This window comes from Sander lucioperca, chromosome 10 (assembly GCF_008315115.2).
Source record: "Sander lucioperca isolate FBNREF2018 chromosome 10, SLUC_FBN_1.2, whole genome shotgun sequence".
Lineage (NCBI taxonomy): Eukaryota > Metazoa > Chordata > Actinopteri > Perciformes > Percidae > Sander > Sander lucioperca.
The window spans coordinates 25,622,156-25,642,155 of record NC_050182.1 but is presented as its reverse complement, the minus strand read 5'-3'; the positions used below and the strand labels follow the sequence as shown (position 1 = coordinate 25,642,155).

The following is a 20,000-nucleotide window of genomic DNA, read 5'->3' as shown; positions in this document are numbered from 1 at the left end:
TCATTTTGCATCACGGCTGCATGCTATGATTAAACCATGCAGTTAAACCTCTGCTTATCAGCTGCATAAACACTTGGTAGACAACAATGGTCTTTTTCTTGCTGGTGAGCAGGAATGGTTCAATGAGGTGTGTGAGGCTGCTCTGCCACAACAGACATGAGTACATGAAAGGAGCTGATGTTCATGCTCCATGGAGAAAACACACATGGCATAGATGCCTTATTAGGGGAACTTTAGACATCAAGTCTAAGTTATGGAGATTGCTGATATGGCGGGTGTGGTCAAGTTACACAGCTGCCAGGGTCAGAAGGTGTCAGCTGTAAGAGGAGATGAACCAGTAACCTTTTGGCAGAGGATACATGCAAATATCTGTGATCGCTCCAAACATCTTCTGGTAGCTGGAGGCCTCCAGCAAGAATGAAATACTTCCTCACTACTGACATAACATGATAGATTTACACAAGGATCAGACTTTGAACATTACTTTGTTGGACTCATGCACAACTTCCTGTACTTTTGATCTGTTTGACAAATGCAGTGTGGCCATATGTTTTAATATGCCTGCTTCTCTCCTCTCCTGCACACGTTAGGAATGTCTTCATGGTCAGTCACACAGAATAAAACTCGTTGGGACTCAGGGAGGCACGTGTGACACAATCATTCACACATGTCTGTTAAAGTGCAAAAGTTGAGGTTAATGACCATATCACCTAGAGAGACAGTGCTGGAGGACAGGAGAGCAACTGGGAAGTGAAGAGGCATCAATCATGGACAAGAGGTCGACTTTAGTTCTCCAAAGTTCACAAGTTAGCTTTAAGAGCAGTGACACCCCCCCCCCCCCGCCCCCCGTTCAGACTCCCGTTATCCTTAAGTAGCCTACTTTTATCTTATTTAAAAAACAACTCGTGTTAAAACTTGGTACTTCTAAACCAAATTATGACTTTTAAAAAATGACTCTAAAGTGGTTCTTACCTTTAAGAAGGAGGATGAAGTCCAGGCACAACAGGTAATTACGCAGCTCCATTTATAAAATCGAATGAAAGCAAAGTCTCTGTTTTTCTCTTTTTGTTCCCTGTTTACAAAGTGGTGTCCCCTGAGCTGTTGGAAATGTAGTGCATCGGTGTCCACCACCAACACATAAACACACACGCGCTTTTTCAGCTCTCTCTTTCCCCAAGAGATGCGTAAAATCCGGTCAAACGGTGCTGCAGTGGCATGTCTGCTGTGCGTGTGCGGGCTCGTTTACAAAAGCGGTCTCGAGTTGTTTAATAAAGATGAAAATAAAAGAAACCTACTCTACACGAGAATTCCTGTCCGTGATTTTTGCGTTTCCTAAAGTCCCTGTAGGAATATTTGGCACCACAGGAGAAACTTATATTATAAGTGCACGAAAAGCTCTTTAGGATAAAGAGAAAACACCTTAATTGACACCTCAGTGACCCATGTTTTGGGCGTGAAAACCTTACACCTGTCCCATCCAACAAGAGGCCGCAGTTCAGACTGATTAAACCATTACTAATGTGTAACACCTTCCCAAACAGTCTTCCCAGCACCGCGCTTTATCCCTCCTTACTCCGGTGCGCGTCTTTGAAGATCAAGCTCTCCTGTAGACAGAAACTTCGCTCATCAAGCCAAAAGTTTGAGGTGAGGTTTATCAGATAACTTGTTATCCATGATTATCTCCGCTGATTTTCTCCCATTAACAGCAAATCGGTTGTTTGCCGGGAGTTTCTGTCGATGTCAATAGGCTATGTGCCTCTAGTAACGGATTTCTTTCACTTTGAAATGAAAGAGCGCATTTATCCTCAGAGCTCTCCTCCCTCCCACCAGAGTCCTCTCTGAGCAACTGGTTCACATTGACAAACCTCAAACCCACATTTCTCTCTCCCTCTCTTTCTTTTTAAAACATGCTCTGACGATTTCTCTCTGTCAAATATTTCAGTTCACCTCTGACTTACTTATTTCTTTCTTTGAGCTGCCATTCACACATAAGATCTCCAACTTTGTGGAAAATAACTAAAAACAAAAACAAAGTAGCCTACCACTTTCTAATAAAGTACCCTTTATAACGGTGTTATATGCTATAATTGTTGGCTTTATTATTGGTTAATACATCATTTCGATCAGTTATTGATAAGATCAACTTTTGGGTTGCCAGGTTGTGGAAATCCAATGTTACCATGTTTCAGTTCTCACTAAGCCACAAGCTTTAGTTTAGTTAGTCACGTGCAGTTATAAATGTGTATAATGTTATATTGTTAATAGATAATATAGGATACAATAAAGTTTGTTTTTTTTACAACAATCCATCAAGTCTGATTCTAGATCAGATGCGCTTTTCCAGAAAATAAGTGGTTGGGGAGGGATGTTCCTGATGAATTTGAGGAGCTATAGCTAAAAAGATAAAGCATGTGTCACGCTGGAAGAGGACTTTCCACAACCTGGCAACCCAAAAGTTGTTCTTTTTAATGCCTTACAAATATATCATTAGTCAATTATTAATTTGATTTATTAATCATTAATGAAGAAATTAATGACATCTTAACCATTTATAAAGGATTCCAGAACGTTATATCAGCCTTGTAATTTGAAATGATTCAAATTCAGATAAAGGTGAATGGTACATGTCTGAATGTTTGACCCCTACAGTGGCTCTGTTGTAGGGGGCATTTTACTGGCATGTCGAACACAACTAATAACATAATTAAATGCTGCATTGTGTCAGATTAAATGCTGGAAAGGATTGTTAATCTTATTAGTTCCACCTGTACGTTTCCTGCTATAACAAGTTAAAATGTATGCTGTGAAAAAGATTGATGAATCTGATTAAGGGAATGATGAAGACACTAGAGCCCTGATACTGACAAGGCTATCAAGATTCAGGTTAGCCAAATTATTTCAGATGTAGGCTACAAGACAGATTTTACAGAAAAAAAACTCTTACAACAGTTTGAACTAAAATGTACTTCTATTTTGATCACCTGTATCTTATGATGAAACATTTCTATCCTGATGGGTGTCTCTTCAAGGATGATAATGCCCCCATCTACAGAAACACTGGTTTGATGAGTATGAAAATGTTGTGAATCAAATTGTATGGCCTTCATCATCAAAACACAGACACTTGAAAGATCAATAACAATGAGGACCGAAGCTGTTTGGGACATGCGAATATGTGTAAATAAGTATAAGAGCATGAAGTGCTGTGCAGTAAGGTGTTACCTGGAACACACCTATAGGGAATTAAACAGAAATCAAATATTGAAATAATATCAATGTGAATAATGTTACACATGGATAATGAATTGCACCTACTGTAATACATGGACCCATCTGTCCTGAATATTCCTGTAAAGCTCTTGGGCGCCACTGCCAGGCCTCTACAGTTACTCCTCCACATGTCCACAGTGGCACAATTATGCCGAATGCATGTGATTATATGAGGTGCATTGCTTTTTTAAAAGATGCCCTAATCTTTATCCAAAATTATACACCATTATTGGTACTGTATTATTAATCTGGATCTGCAAAGTAGTGTGTGTAGTGAGTAAAAAGTACAATATTGTACTCTGCAGTGTAGTGGAGTATAAGTATAAAGTAGCAGAAAATGGAAATACTAAAGTAAAAGTACCTCAAAATTGTACTTGAGTATAATACTTGAGTAAATGTACTTAATGGCTTTCCACCACTAGTATTACAACTGTGACAATACGCTCTATGCACAGCAGTGTCTTGTATTTCCGGTGAAATCTCAGGTTGCTTGACAACTTCCGCTGAGCATACCAGACTTGTGCACAATTCAGAATTTAATTGAGAATGATTCCTAAAAATTGAATTAAAGGAAGCAGAATTGCAATTCAATAAAAATTCAAAGAAATTCATATACATAATTTAAGTGAAGTATTTAACAATGAAGCTTTACAATATATGCCAGATATGATTGCATTACATATTCTATAAATTATATTAGTCTGAACTACTTGTACAGATTACATTAACAGGAAATGTTTTCCCCCAGCAATGAATGTTAAAAGCTCTAGTGACTAAATAATGATGTTTGAATTATTGCAATTGTAATTTTGTGGAACATGATGAAACATGACTCCATTTCCCAGAATGCTTTACTTTAACCAAGTATTTAAAATGGTTGCCAAACAATTTGAGGAGGACAGTTGTTTGAAAGCTTCTTTTCTACACAATTTGATGGTCAACACTGGACTTTTAAGTTTCAGAAGTCCCTTACAACTTCAGATTACAAACGTTTATAGATTTGACATCTGTAATAACAGCGACATGGAAAATAATAGCAGGCCTAAAAGGTCATCTGTACTAGTTAATTTTGAAGAATCAATTCCAACAAGAACACCTGGAAACCACAAAGCCATATGCAAACACTGCAGTGCTCCAGTCTGTGGCTCCATCAAGGCTACTTCAAATTTTAAAAGGCATCTACAAGTAAGTTAACAGACAGACAGTCTTTTATTTTGAAAACCATCTCTTGATGGTATTATGCTACTGATATTTAATATCAGTGTTGGGGTCACTACTCAAGAACGTGTAATACACATTATTCACTTTAAAAAAACATCAACCATAATGCATTACCTTACTTGTTATTCTCTATGGATAGTAACTTATTACTCTACTCATTACATTACTGTAGCACAACACAGCAAGAGCCTGGCATATAGCTCATAAAGAGCTTAAACACACCTTCAACTCACAACACAACAGTAACAGTAACATTAATGTGTTACATTACTCAGTTACAGCCAAATGTGATTATATTATGGCATTACTTAGGAGTTACCCCCAACACTGGATATCATGTGTTTAAAAGCATGCAAGCACACTTTTTACTTATTGTATATCAAGAAAACAATTCTTGTCAATTCTTGTCAACAAAATGTATGCAGGGTTGAGGAGTGACTACGTGTAATGAAATTATGTTATTAAATTACAAAATTAATGTAATTGTATTTAGTTGTATCACTGAGGTAAAATGTGTAATTCAATTAGTTACTAATCAAATTAAAAGGAAATTGCTTTGCATTGATAAAGTAATCCAAATAAAGTAATCTAAACCAATTTATAATGGGCAGTGTTGGGAAAGTTACTTCCAATACATTATAGATTATTAGTTACTGTCATTTGAGAGTAATTAGTTATATTACAATATTATTGTCTCTGAATTGTAATGCGTTACACTACTTTTGCATTACTTTTGAGTTACTTTTACCAAAATAACAGGGGAAGTTTGATTTGGCAGCTAGCTTGTGAATCCACTTTAATACATCATAGATTATTCATATTTTGTATAATTAATATAAATATGCAAAGTAACTAAAGCTATAAAAAAATAGATAAGTAAAACATATAATAGGCAATTAGGAGAAAATGAAAATACTCAATTAAAAGTATGACATTGTTGTAAAATGTTTGTTTATAGCACTTGAATAAGAAATTCATGTTGTTTAGTTTAAAACACTCTAAAGGAAATGTTCAATTATAGTGTGATTAAAACTCACTATTTACATTATTTACAGTACTTGATTTACAGCTGATTTGTGAAAAGGTAGCCTACACAACCTTATTTAACAGTAATTTAGTTTTACTGCGAACCGTCACAGGAAGTGCTTTTTATTTTGAAGTAGGCTACACGGAAGTTGTCTGTTGTATAGCCTACTCTTGCTAGCTTACTGAGATGCAACATGTCCGTCAGGCTCAAGTTGTTCACTTTCTTGTTTGTAAAACTGCAACATATTGAACAGTAAATGGTCACAGTAAAAGACAAGCGTTTTTGGTCGTCATTCGAAGCGATTCCACTACAGGCAGAGTTACTCTCCACGGCTGATAAAATGCAATGATATTTACGTGTAGCAAGCCTCAACATTAATTCCCGACATGTTTATATCTGTCAACCGCTGACGTACCGTCACCTGTTGGGACATACATGCTGTCCGTACCGTCTCTGGTTCTGACCACGGGAACAGAAACAGGACAGCTCACTTCAACGCAGTGTAATAACTCCTGAAAATAATATCCATCTCGCAAATGTATCTGTCTCTGCAGTCATCTCAACCATTGAATACAGCGACAGGAAAATAATACGGCTTTTTTTTTTTCCTGTGAAGAAATGTGTCGCGGTGTTGGTGAATTCTTAAAAAAAACGCACCACTAAATGTTGCGTTAAAATGCGTTGTAACTCGCGTTACTGAGACTGTAACGAGTATAATATTACCGAAATTTAATTAGTAATGCGTTATATTACTGCGTTACAGCAAAAAGGAATACATTACTGTAATTGCGTTACTTTTGTAACGCGTTACTCCCAACACTGATAATGGGTAACATAACAGTAAGCAATTACATTTCCAAAGTAACCTTCCTAACACTGAATGTATGTGGGATTCAACACATTCTTTATTGTGTGACTGTGTGGAATTTCTTTGAATTGCCATGAATTTAATTCAACTTCCTGTCATTCAAATTCAACTTCCTGTGGGGTGGAGTCAATTCAATTAAAATTCCAATTCATGAATTGAATGGAGGCCAATTCTGAAATTCTGAATTTTGCACAAGCCTGGAGCGTACAGCCCGAGCATCAGGATGAATCACTAGTCCACATTTTCTCAAGTTCAGGTTTTCTGAGTTGCAGTGAGTCCTGCAATGCACACGTCTCCAGATCCAATCCTCTCTTCATGAGTGCTGTTTGGCATGTTGGCATGTCCCTCGGATGATCCCCTCTGCCAGGTTTTTTGCTGTGCTTGGCCCTCTAACGTTGCTTACCTCCTTAATAGTTGAAGCCGTCACCCTCTCCTTCCTTAGTGAATGCAAGTCAGGTGCTGCACTTCTGCATCTTGTTGCTTCTTCAATCTTGTGCAACTGTGACAAAGTCACAGACAGTGCTGTCAGATGCAACTGTTCTTGGTTTGTTGGCACATACGGTATGTCCTGTCTGTTGGCTTGAACTGGTAGCCCTCTAGTGGCACTTTTGGGAATATGGAGGCATCCTCATGGGTGATGACACCATCTGATGTAGGAGGTGGATGCTGATACGAGAGGGTGCCAGCCTGTACTTTCCCAAAGATGGACTCCACAAGTGGTTTATCAGGTGAGATATCCCTGGTGAAGATAAGTGGAGCAGAGTCTGGTTTAAACCCAGCAAATAGGCAGCTTTAGTGTCAAGAGATGATGGGTCTGGAAGCTCACCACTGTAGCCTTTGTATAGCACTGATCTGGAATAACACAATATCAGAGAATCAATAACCATTCTTGCAACACAGTGTGTGCCTTACACTGACGTGTTAGTGCTTTTCTATTTTCTACTAATATTTTTTATGGAATATCCATGTTTTGTTCTCAAAAACGTTCATGTAATTTGTCCCATTGACTCAAATTTAATACAAAAATGTATCACAATGGACACACCTCTTCATATGGGATTTTAGTGTTTCTCCTATTTTTTATAGATATATGTTTATGAAAAGTTCATATTTTTTCAATACCTTCCATGTAATGGGAACCAGTGACTTACACTGAATACAAAAATGTATCCTCTATGTGCCTATGACCCAGCACTAGTAGCATTTCACCTACCATTAGTGGCAGCAGTACCGTTCAGCATCACTCCAGTCGGTGAGCGAGGAAGAAATTCCAAGTACATCTCGCTGCAGCGCCATCTTTGATTTAACGTTGGTTCTTTCAACTTTTAATGCAAATTATCTCCTTTCCATCAGACTAAGTCATGTTTTTGTTACTTTAAACCCACCTGCTGTCGATTTTTTTCCCCACCTGATAATGCACCAATAAGATTATCCTCCGTTCAGTGAGCTCACATTTACAACATTTTTCCCGCAAGGAATTAAATAAAAACCAAAATGACTGAAATGTTCGGTTTCCGGTAGTAGCCATCTGCGAGTCAACGGTTGGCTAGCTGACTGTACGCTACTTTCCCAGCCGCGAGGTGAGTGACAGGTGAACAAAGTGGTACAATTATGATATTTTTCTTAAGACGTGGCAGACCAAACGAGGACTATAACATATGGGAATATTCCCCAGGTGGCCATAAAGAAGATCTCGGCATTGATCCTGTAACCGTGTTTCTGCTGTATGTGTAAATAACGTTCTAACTAGACAGCTAGATAAATCTTCTTCAACTACGTGAGTTTGTCTCTTCTGACCCCTAGTGACCAAGAATCACTACACCAGGGAATAGCTGAGATTACTAACATGAAAGCCTTTAGTCAGATTTTAAATTAATGGGTTTCCTGTCTTTAAAAACAAAGTTCCAGTTTGTTTGACTTATTTTAGATGTCTGTCACATATTGAGACACTGGAGGGAAACAGAGAATCTCCATTTCAGAATCGATTCACGTAAAAACAATTCATTTCGGAGGCCTCTGAGACATGCATGCTGTGTTATTCCTCTTAATTGATCCACACATTCATTTGTAACATTTTGTATTCCAGTTAATTTGATGCTAATTTGACTTTTGGTAAGTGGCTACAGTGTACTTAATTTGCACAGGTCCATATCTACCACAGAGATATTTTACAAACTTGTTATCATTTGCTCAAGTCAAAAATTGCATTTATTTGGAGGTTGAGGTCCTAAGTCCTTTCCCAATTTCGTACTGTCTGTTGATTGGGAAATCCACTCACTCAATACAGGGGAATATCATTCAGGCTGGATCTGTATTGAAGTCATAGTCATCAAGTTTAAAAGTGCCAGGACAAAGCATTTCCCCTTTCCAACAGTGGTGATACAGCAGCAAAACATTTGTGGATATATTTGCTAAAAATTCATTTAAAACAAAATTCAGAAAAGGAAGCTGCTGAAATCTGATACTGTTTACAGTAACATGCTGTTGCAATGTTAAAAGGGTATAGCCTAGCAATTCCTGTGAAAATGCATATTGTTATCGACAATTTATATAGTAGTCTGCATTGGTGTTTTTCTATACTTCTGTCATTTTTGCATTGTTTCTATATGTATTTTATGTCATTTGAGCCTGCCCTGTCAAAGACATCTGTCACTTGTGACAAAGCTTTTCTTATCTTGTCTTACTAGTTTGTATTGTTATTTAGCGGTATTTCATGTATTTGATGCTGTTTATGTAGCCCATCATCTGAAGGTAAGGTTTACTGTAACCTATGAGATTTGGAGGATTTTGTGTTTTTGCTTCAAAAGGGTTGAATGGTTCAACCAGAGACGTTTTCGATGTTGTGGTGTAATTGCAAAAACAGCAGTTACTGCCTGCTGCGCTGCCAAAACAATTCTCACTTGTCACCACTTGGTGCCGCTCTGTTTCAACTATTGTACATGTCCAAGCCTGTCTGAGCAGCATGAAGTGCTTGAGTACTGTAACAGCCAGTCGAAATTGGTGGGTTTTGCTTTTTATAGCAAATTGCAAAAGATCCTCCAAGGCCCATTTGTCTACTGATTGTCACGATGGTCAGCTGATTGATATAATGCTGAATTCCTCCTTTCACATTTGTAGTAATGGAGAGTGTCTTTTTCTGTCTCTTGCTGTCTCAGCTTTTCCAGTCGAGACTTATATGGTGATGGATTTCTGCCTGGACTAGGACAGAGAGTGCATAAACTCATAATACATCTGAAAAGGAGAAGAACTTCATTAGCTTTTGATTTATGAATCCAGTGGGGGTAAAGATAATGATTATTAGATAATTGACCTCGGTCTCTCCATCATTGCTCTTACAGTTACTGCCTAATTGACATTGGTCTCCATCAGTGTCCTTGTCATTATTGCCTTCCTCTTCTTTGTCTTTATCTTTTTTTCCCATATTCTTCCTCTTGGATCTTGGTTGTTTTGGTTCTCATCTCATATATCGCTAAGCGAACACATACGCTTTTTATGTCTGCAGTGACCCACAATAGTATTTGTTTTGGCAGGTGGCTGTTGCTGTAATTTGACTGGCAACATAGTAATGCTGACTGGCAGCCGTATGTTAAGCCAGACGCGCTTGCCCACATTCAACCAAACCTTCCTGTACACAACCACTGATTCCTACACAGAGGAACTGGAGTGAGAGCCAAAATAAACACACAAACAGACTGTTTCACACCACCAGGAGCTATGCAGGAGCCAATTAACTTCAGGCATAAAATCAAACTTTGCAGGAGTCACACTGCTGTAACATCACAATTTGAATCAACGCAGAGTACATCACTTTTACAGCTTTTACAAACTGCACAATAGAGTGAATACTCAAGACAGGTGGACGCCATACTTTATTCTCTGTGTCCACTAAGAAATTTGACATTGATTATAGATTGAAGAGTGTTTTAGATTTTCTACACAGACCTTAAAAGCAAAGCAAATTAGACTTTAGTGTTTTAGACTAGGTCTCTGATGCTGATGATTACTCCTGATTGTGCATATTATATTAAGATGTGCAGTCATGTATTTTCTGGTCTAAAATAAAGAAATGCAGCACCAAAAAACAATCTAAACTTCATGTGTGGTCTATCAGAGACTGCAGCAGAGATTGGACATTGAACTGACGTCTAATGCTCAGTGTCTCAAGTTCCCCTTTTAAGGCAAATGCACATTTTAGGCTGAGGAGCAAAAGGAATGTCTGAGCATAGTACTACATTAGCTGCCATGTCCATGGGATATTTTGCTTGTTGGAGGATCAGTAAATCAGTGTCAGACATAGAGTTTGGCTGGGTAGATGGATAGATGGAGGGCAGTAGAAGACCACAGCACATGTGTGTTATATCATCAGTGACGTGCAGTACAGTACTGTAGCTGCGATTTGTGGAATTAGTTATACGGTAGAGACAGTGTAGTTTTAGCAGACAAGCCTGTTTTCTATCTCTCAGCAGGTGCTCCTGCAACGTCATTCCTGCTTGGTTTGGCAGCAGCCGCAACGAACATGTTACGCCTGTAGTTATAATAATGATGTTCTGTCAGTGTACAATGCTTCTTCCCACGAAGAGTGCACGGCTTTGCTATTTCAGAAAACGTTGCTCTCTCACACATACAGCAACTTGTGGGTCGCAGATTTTGATTGATTTTCATGCACACACATGTTTCAGTGTGTTTGTGTGAGATTGCATGCATGTGCAGCAGCCAGTAGTTTTTTTTTTTCATTTTTTTTTTTATTTTAATACTAGGTGTGCTTCCTCCCACCCCTGTTTCCCAAATCAGTTCTCTGCAACCAATCAAACGACACCACAGCACACCTCGGCCAGCCACACTGTGTCCAGCTATGACATGCTGGTCTCCGGTATGTGTTAGCCTGGCTGCTGTCTGGAGCTGGTCAAAAGAAGAAAGAGAGTGAGCGAGTGAGGAAGGGAGAGAAGAAAAAAAAAGGGGGGGAAAAAGAGAGTGTGATAAGCTGAACCTCATGTATGCAGAGATGCAGGCTCTTTAAAAGTATCACTGATCTACCTCCAGCTATTATTTTTCCTTTGAAGAGTTCGTAATGTTATACCTCATTAAACCTTCTCTTAGATTCCCTGGAGGCTCTCAGGGATCACTTGAAGCTTAACGTATTGAATACACTCATCTCCAATTGAATTGGTTGATCCGGAACAAAAGCACAGTAGCTGTGGAGGATACACATTTTCCTTAACAAAACAAGTTGTGAGTGAAATGGGCATATGCTTGCATGTTTGTTCCTTTGTGCGTTGGTGTGTGAGAGTGTTTTGACATTGAGCGATCACTATAAAAAAAGGAATTAGTCATTGAGCTCTGACAGTTGATTATCCTGTAAAGCTTGATGATCCTCCTGGGCGCCTCTCTTCACTCTCATCTAATTCTTATGTTGCTGGCTACATGTGTACATGCTACACTAATGGTGTTTTTCCATAACATGGTACCTGCTCGACTCGTCTCGACTCTACTCGCCTTTTTTGGTTTTCCATTACAAAAAAAAGTCCCTGGTACTGACTAACAGGTACTTTTTTTAGTATCACCTCCGTCGAGGTTCCAAGCGAGCTGAGGCGATACCAAAAGGTGACGTGAAAACCTGCAGACTACTGATTGGTCAGAGAGAATCGTCACTAATCACTGCGTCATCATTGCCAGCGGTGTTTTTTTTGCTGCCTCCAGCTTCTTTTGAAACTAAATTTTTCTTCTGGCTGTGGCAACAGTCACATGCCGAGAGTCAAAAACAACACACATTCGACGTTCTGTGTGTGTGTCGTTTTAGGTCACGGCAGTTTCCTACGGCGTCGCTATAACTACCAGCCACGCTCGCCTCAGACATGAGGCCGTACTAAATCTGCAATGGAAAATGGAGGACGGGGCACCGCGGTCGAGCCGAGTAGAGTAGAGTAGAGTAGAGTAGAGTAGAGTAGTGTGTCACAAATGACCAAAGTATGTGGACACATCTGCCCACATCTGTTAACAGATATTATATTATATTTTAGACAACAATATAGGATACTTCCAAGTTTTGGACGAAAGTTTGGGGAAGTTCCTCTTTCAGTATGACAATGTCTCCATGCCCAAAGCGAGGTCCACGCAGAAATGGTTTTCTGAGTTTGGTGTGGAAGAGGTTGTTATCCCTGTTGCACAAAGCCTGAAACCAGAAGAGTGGAGGCTGTTACTTTGTGTACTTTTTTGTGATTTAACATTTGCATTAGCATTTTAAGATAAACATTTACAAGCACACATATGAAAAATATCTGGTTATATGATAACCAGCAGTATTAATATCAGTACTTGTCACGTATGGGTGTAGGCTACTGTTGCAGCAATAAAGGGAAGGTACTCTGCCGGTGAATATTGCGTGGCTATTAGTGCTGATCTTTGTTAATTGGACTGTTTTTGGCAGCGTAGGGTGCTTTGAGAATTACACTGTTTATTTGTGTCTTATTTGTGCGGGTTTAGCTGCCACAAAAAAACGTGCAATCCTTTTGTGAATTTGCCTGTCAGTGTTCACTTCATGAGGTACACCTATACAATCTAATGCAATCCAGTACAACTGTTCTGACACTTTCATAGAGGCGTTATTTGAACTGTGTTTTAGCATTGAGGTCATACTTAGTTGTGGTGTTCTAATAAATCATATTCAGAGGTGTTTCTAATATTTTGACCCCTCATGTAAGAAAATAGGAGCATACAAATTGTATACACCTCAGTGTAAAGTAGTCCAGTACAAAAGCATCTTTAATTTTGACCTCAGTAATGAACATATTACTGAATTTAAACATTTTTGACAATGTCAACAAAAAATAAAAGTTGTAAAGACAGAATTTATGGCACAACAGTTGGATTGCAACAGATTGTACCCAACTGGGTTTGAAAGTGCACTCCATCTGCTTTCTATGCTTTGCAGTGTTTGAGCTATACTTTTTGCCAAGTATAGTGTTTGTAGCTAATAAAAAACAATGCAATTGACTAATTCCTTGTATAAGAGAATTATTTTCCCTCTTTAACTCCCCCCATACTGTCTCCTTTTTCTTATTCTGTCTTCAAATAGTATCTTCCATCTTTTCATCATCTCCCTCTGTTTCTGCAGAGGTCAGCCACGTCAGAGTCTGTAATCAGATTTATTATTAAATTCTTTATCTCTACAAAGACTTCATTCAGCCGTCCTCTGGTATACTGTGAGACCATTGTCCTACACTTAGCGGAGGAGCAGGATGATTATTCTCATCGGGGATATTCCCCACTAAGCTGACGGTAGATCTGCAGATGTCTGGACATAGTACATAGATAAAGCTTTGGCCCATTTGTGTGTAAGTGAATTAATCATCTTTTAAAAAATCATACTAGGAAGTTAAAAGAAGCTTTCACCATTACCTCACCTCTCCTTTTAGTCTCTGACTCAACGTCTCCACTTCTCTCCATTCCATTCCACTCCTCTTTGATTTTATTTTCCCTAATGGAAGGATTCTCTGCCCACACATTAAAGAGAATAGTTTTTTAAAGGTTGTTGGTTTGAGTGTCCTATGTGGCTCGTGGGCCAAGGTGCCAACCATATAGTCTTGATTTCCAGACGTCTTCCTATGACCTTTACTGAATACCTTCCCCACTCTCTCATGCCTCTTCTGTGGCTTATTAACTCTGCATCTTGACAGAGAAAGAAGGAAATGTTAAGATATTTAAAAAACGTGTGTGTGTGTGTGTGTGTGTGTGTGTGTGTGTGTGTGGCTCTCATGTGTACTATTCTTGACCAATGTTTTACAAGAGGCCTCAAAGGTTCCTGGGTGGTCTAATTGCGTTTGCCACAGGAGATTGGTGCTCTTTACCATGGTGCGTGTGGCTGTTAGTGTGTATCAGTTTGTACATGCTTGCAGGTGTGTGTGGCTGTAAATCAATATCTTTGAAAGAGACAGTACAGTATGTGAGGGTGTTTAATGACACTCACCTGTCATCAGACTGTCACATGTATGCCCTTTCTATGAATTTGTGTGCGTGTGTGCAGACTATCACAAAGCTATGTTTTTTACCCCAGCATGCTCTCCCACTCAGCCCCCTGCGGGAAATTTTTCTACGAGCCTTCCCTCTTCTTTACTATCTAACCCAGAATACCCTTGACCCATGTGGCAATAATTGCGTCAACCAGATCACAAATCACCCATCTTACCTTTTGTGACATACTCTCAAGTATGCGGACAAGTGCACACACTCCACTCCTCCCTGAACAAAAGTCATTTATCAAACTGCAAGCTGACTCAGCCATGGCCCCAGGGCACTTAAACGAACCTGCTCTCACACAATAGCACCAAAGTTTGGTTTCTCTTCAGCTACAATGGTTACATTTGGACGTGTTAAAAGGGTATTCGATTTCTACTTAATTCTGATGGATGAAGTGCATTAGTTATGTGTAAGCGTATTCATTCATCCCACAGGTATTTTTTATTTTGTTGGTGTGCATGCATGTTTTTGTCCTTTCAACAGTGTGTCACTGTTAATTTCCTGACTTACAGGGAGTGTAGGAGTTAGGTATGTATGTCCCAATGTTGCCAAACTGTCTTCTGTTCCTTGTTACGTTTTCTGCAAAGCCAACAACCTGCAGTGAAATGGATGCGGTCAGGATGTCAGCGGCAGAGATGATGTGTTCAGTTTGTTCTTTTTTTTCAGACCCTCTTGTGGAGCTTCGTCTTTCTCTGTCCAACTTTTGGGTGAGTCACAACTGTGTGTGTGTGTGTGTGTGTGTGTGTGTGTTTACAGGGGTCCGGAGCAGGCTGGGCGTTTTGAAGGAGGCCAGACAGCTGCCTTTTACTGCCCCAGGGGGTAATAAACAGTGAGGGAGGGGTAGTTATTTACCCCTTTTATTAGGGCAGGAGGCAGAGGAGGGGACTTTATTGGGGTCACACTGTAACTACACACAGCTGCAGGGCAAGAAGAGAAGTAAAGAGATGGTTTGTAAAAAGTTTTAGCATCACTAAATTCCTTTCTCAGGAATCTAGTTTTTTACTTGTATGACTGTATGTACGTGAGATGTGTGTACGTGTCTGTGTGTGTATGTGTCATCCATCTTTCTCCCCAGCCCCTTTTTCATTTCCAGGTCCCTTAACAGCCCACTCCTTGTTAAGCACATCTGCTGTCAATCAGCTGTAACCTGTAATCCAATTGGCATTTCCTGCCATTGTAGACACACCCACTGACCATTGAGATTGGTCACTGTTATTTGTCTTATCACCTTCCTTGGTTACCATTACAACATATGGTCCATAAATAAGGATGTTTAAAGGAATTGGTCGACATTCTGGGAAACGCTTCTTCGCTTTCTGATTAATACCACTCTCACACATTATGGTGGTATCAATCTTCTCATCTAAGTCTCGGAAAGAAAGCGAATAGTGTATTTCCCAAAATGTTGAACCATTCCTTTAAGTCAAGCAGCCTTTAAAGACTTTCCAGAGAAATATGAACCTAAAAAATTGGCAAGTGAATTGGAAATAAAACAGAGCAGAGTCCAATAGTGGCATTCCAGAAGCTGGCTCTCTGTATGTCGCTTCACATGCCACGGAAAATTGCAGGATGAGCAGATCCACATAAATGTGTGATAAAAAGTGAGCAGACAGAGGAAAAAAAGTGAAATGGAAAAATGTTCCGCCTTAGCATAGCGAGGGAGGAATAACGAGGGTATGTGGCAGAGAGATGATTGACAGAGAGAGACTGACGGGAGGGATGGGGAGACAAAAAAAACTGAGAGGGAGCGAGAGAGACTGAGCAGGAGGGGACAGACAAGTTATTCTAGTTGCAGACAGCTGACAGAAAGCCTAAAATAAGATGGAGCCGTCTAATGTGCACATATTCTGCAGCTAGACTCACAAACCATAAAACATGTGCACTGTTAAATACTTTTATGCCCGTAATGGTTTTCAGTACAGGAGGTCCAGGAGTCTACGTCAGCCTGAGTTTGTATCATGCTTTATTGGTTTCCCATAGAAAGTGTTGTTTCCTATGATCACATTTCATATAAAAGAGACGCAAAGTAAAAACTTTAGCAGTACTGTATCAGACTCCTAGTGTAGTAATAAATATAAAACGTCCTCATAAGATAGAAAAGGTTACAATTGTTGGGCAGGGCTAAAGGAACAGTGAGGAGGGGCACATCAAAACTGACCTGAAACTGGAAGAGCTCAAAGATTGGTTTACACATCTACAGATATAGTCTAACACCTATTCTGCTGTCACACAAACTCTCTCTCCATCTCACAAACACACACACAAACACACACACACACACACACACACACACACACACACACACACACACACACACACACACACACACACACACACACACACACACACACACACACACAAAGCCAAATAAATGAGCTGTCAATCAACAAATCCAACATACATTTTCATGTTTAAAACCCAGCTGGTCACGTTTGATGGAGCTAGAGAGACAGGGGGGATAACTCAGGAGCTAAGACCATCGTGTAGATATGTGACATACTAGATACAGTTACCACATGTATTACATAATGAAGAGAAACTAGAATAAAACTACAGACAGGCTGCCATAACAAAGGGGGAATAGAGATGCAAGTGGTGATGCAGGACACGGGGAGCTGGAAGGACGAAAAGTGAGAAGTGCTCTTGTTCATTGTCGCTCGTAGACTCTGGTGCATATCACATCATCTGCTCCCATGGTCTGAAAAGAGAGGACAATGTGGATGGTAATCTACAGAACAATGTGAATTCACATTAACATTTTTTTTGTAGAACACGCCATTAATGTTGATTATGCCATTAATGTTGATGTTGATGTAAACCTCCAAATGGAGCTATTTTTAATGTCTCCAGCATTTAAAACCAAAATAATCTCACTGTGCCAGACTGTTTGGAACAAACATTATTTACGGAAAGTTGTTTATGCAAAAATGCAACTCCGTGCACAACACTCACACAGTTTCTGCTGGCTTCTAAAAAGCTGTTATGTTTGGTGCTTTAAAGAGCACGCCATGAGTCTTAAACTTGAACTTCCTGCCAACCCTCAAGCAACCATCACCCAGAAAATACCATACTTATTCTGTATACACTTTCTGAAAAAAACAATTTACTCCAGAGAGGACTGTGTAGGATGCGTTTGCCATCTCCGGTTGGACTGGTTTACTGGTATTGAGTCAAATAATTATTTGAAATACTTTTAAAATTAGTTTTAGTCAACCTGCCAGCCAGTTGGGTGGGGTTTCTTAATAAATACAGTTCTGTTGGTGGACAGGCCCCTTATTATTCACAGAAGATAGTTTTGCTAGCTGTCAGTAAACCAAAACTCAAATCATATTTGACCCAGACCTGTTTTAGTGTTTCTTTATCATCCTTCAATAAACACATCAGTAACATGACATCAAGCTGATGCCTGTATGTGCACTGTAATCTTGACAGAAGCTCTTTCATCTTCTGCCAGGAGAATAATTAGATTGGCGTTATAGTACTCTGAGCCCAATTATATAATTATGTAATTATGTATGTTCAGATTATAGCCTGGAAATGACTGTCATTTTGTTGTACAAATAGGGTACTAATAAAATAAATACCAGAAGCTACCAATGCAAGGATTTCGGTAAAAGGGAGGAACAAAAAAACATGGTGGCCTTAAAAAGGCATACAATGCAACAACAAAAGTTTCTGTCAAAGTCAAGTTGATGTGTAACTAGTCTGATTCAAACCCAAAACATGTCCACAACACTAAAGGTAGATACAGTTAAGAATTGTATTGAAAACTCAAGTGTACAACATAATTACACTGTAACTGGTGCTCTATAATCTACAGTAAAGTGTTAACCTTGTTGGTTCTCAATCTAAACTCTGATTAGTGAATAGCTTGTGTGCTTTACCAGGATCAGTTTGCCGTCATTGGTAATCTCTCGGGTCCAGGACGTCTTAGGCCCTTCTCCTTTCTGCAGAGTCTGCTCACAGCTGATCTTACTATCAGATTCCCAACGTGGAAAACTCTGAGGACAGAGAAAGAGAGAAGGGGAAAAACCTTTAGACACATCATGTTAGCTGTTGGATATACAAATGAATGGATGCACAGATTTATATGACGCTATTCAGAGGGAAGGGGACATAATGAGAGAGTGGCCAATGGAGAAAGAAAACAACAAAGGTGGAGCAGGGCCATCACTGAGAGGTGATAACTTGTGATGTGCTCATCGTTACTAGAGCGAAGCGCTGGCAGGTTGCATGTGTTTGCTTTGGAGATGGCCAAACAGAGGCCATGTTTGGGAAAACGGGGAAAGCCACGGGAGAATTAGGGAGGGACGGAGGGCAAGAAAGGGGAACAGAGGAAAGACGGGGAGTTAAAAGGGGTCGTAAAGAGTGAGGGAGCATAGTGTAGCATAGGCCTTCAGAGACTAAGGGAGGAGTAAAGATATGCTATCAATCCAAATATGATGAAAAGCCAAATTAAACAGATTAATGTAATCGGGACCGCTCCCTCCCCAAACGCCCATTCTGTGTGTGTGTGTGTGTGTGTGTGTGTGTGTGTGTGTGTGTGTGTGTGTGTGTGTGTGTGTGTGTGTGTGTGTGTGTGTGTACCGTGCAGGGACGTCCGTCCACCGTGGCCTCATTGAACTCCTGCCCCACAGTGAAAGTGATATGTGTGGTGCGGACTGTGGTTGAGGTTTTAATGGACAGCGTTTCTCCATCCTGCGTAATCTCCACCAGTGGCTTGGAGGCTGCCTTTACCGCAATCATACGCAGCATCACATTCACACCTAAAAAAAACAAACACACACACATAAGACAAGGAGATAATGACAAAACTAGAAAGAGTATAGGTAAAATGAGATTTGGGGTTCATATAAAGGATACACAGAGACACATGTAAACACTTGCTTTCACAAACTGTTGTGGATACCCATGCAAGCAGTTCAAACCTACAGGACAGATCTTTTTTGTGTCACACAGTGTTGGTTTAAAGGATTTGTGTTGGTGTGTGTTTGAGTGGTGTGGAGTTGCTGCTTGTTCACAGTGTTCTCATGCACACTCAGGGTAAAAAGAGCAGCCTAGCTTTGCACAGCTCTGTCCAATAATGATGACAGAGGAAACAATGAGGTAATGCCCAGCACATCTGCATTCCCCCAGACTTAATCATCCTTGCACACACATAGACTCAAACACACAGACTAATATGGTTATTTGTACTGTCTGCAATGTAATCTGCATTATTCTGCTTTCTTCAACCACAGAGAGAGAGCTTGTATTCCCATAGTGTGCTGCAGTGAAACTGATGATACAGCATGAAAAGAGAGGGAACCAGGAGCAGACCAGTAAGGGAGGGAGGGAGGGAGTCAGACAGACGAGGGCCAGTGGTCTGTGTGTGTGAAGATCTCTGCCTAAGTGTGAGGGGAAGTGTGTACGTCGTCCAGCGTGTATCTGCCGTGGAGTTGGGTTTCTCACCTCTCACACATTCCCACCTGTCACCAAGCATAAATATATACACACTCTGAAATGCACAGTCATTCAGCATGCATGCAGGATGTCCAGGCTGCACACTGTATGCACTTACGGCAAACATAACACCGGGTTTTTTGTGCATTGCCATTGTGT

The 20,000-nt window shown here is 39.9% G+C and overlaps 2 protein-coding genes and 1 long non-coding RNA gene across 3 annotated transcripts in view; 1 reads left to right on the top strand and 2 right to left on the bottom strand.

Annotated features, from left to right (window-relative positions):
* The window catches only part of itga10 (integrin, alpha 10), a 27,793-nt gene extending 25,929 nt beyond the window's left edge, over nt 1–1,864 (bottom strand). The window contains exon 1 of the mRNA XM_031299363.2: nt 973–1,864. Coding sequence (XP_031155223.1) covers nt 973–1,024 — 52 coding nt within the window. The 5' untranslated portion in view covers nt 1,025–1,864. The remainder of the gene's footprint in view (nt 1–972) is intronic.
* A 5,849-nt stretch (nt 1,865–7,713) lies between these two features.
* On the top strand, nt 7,714–15,329 carry LOC116049796. The gene is made up of 3 exons (XR_004104900.2): nt 7,714–7,966; nt 8,062–8,116; nt 15,156–15,329. It is a non-coding gene; the product is annotated as an uncharacterized LOC116049796 (long non-coding RNA).
* A 1,015-nt stretch (nt 15,330–16,344) lies between these two features.
* The window catches only part of crabp2a (cellular retinoic acid binding protein 2, a), a 6,429-nt gene continuing 2,773 nt past the window's right edge, over nt 16,345–20,000 (bottom strand). The window contains exons 2-4 of the mRNA XM_031299367.2: nt 18,987–19,165; nt 18,284–18,400; nt 16,345–17,097 (exon numbers count right to left, since the gene is read on the bottom strand). Of these exons, the coding sequence (XP_031155227.1) occupies nt 17,047–17,097; nt 18,284–18,400; nt 18,987–19,165 (347 nt within the window). The 3' untranslated portion in view covers nt 16,345–17,046. The remainder of the gene's footprint in view (nt 17,098–18,283; nt 18,401–18,986; nt 19,166–20,000) is intronic.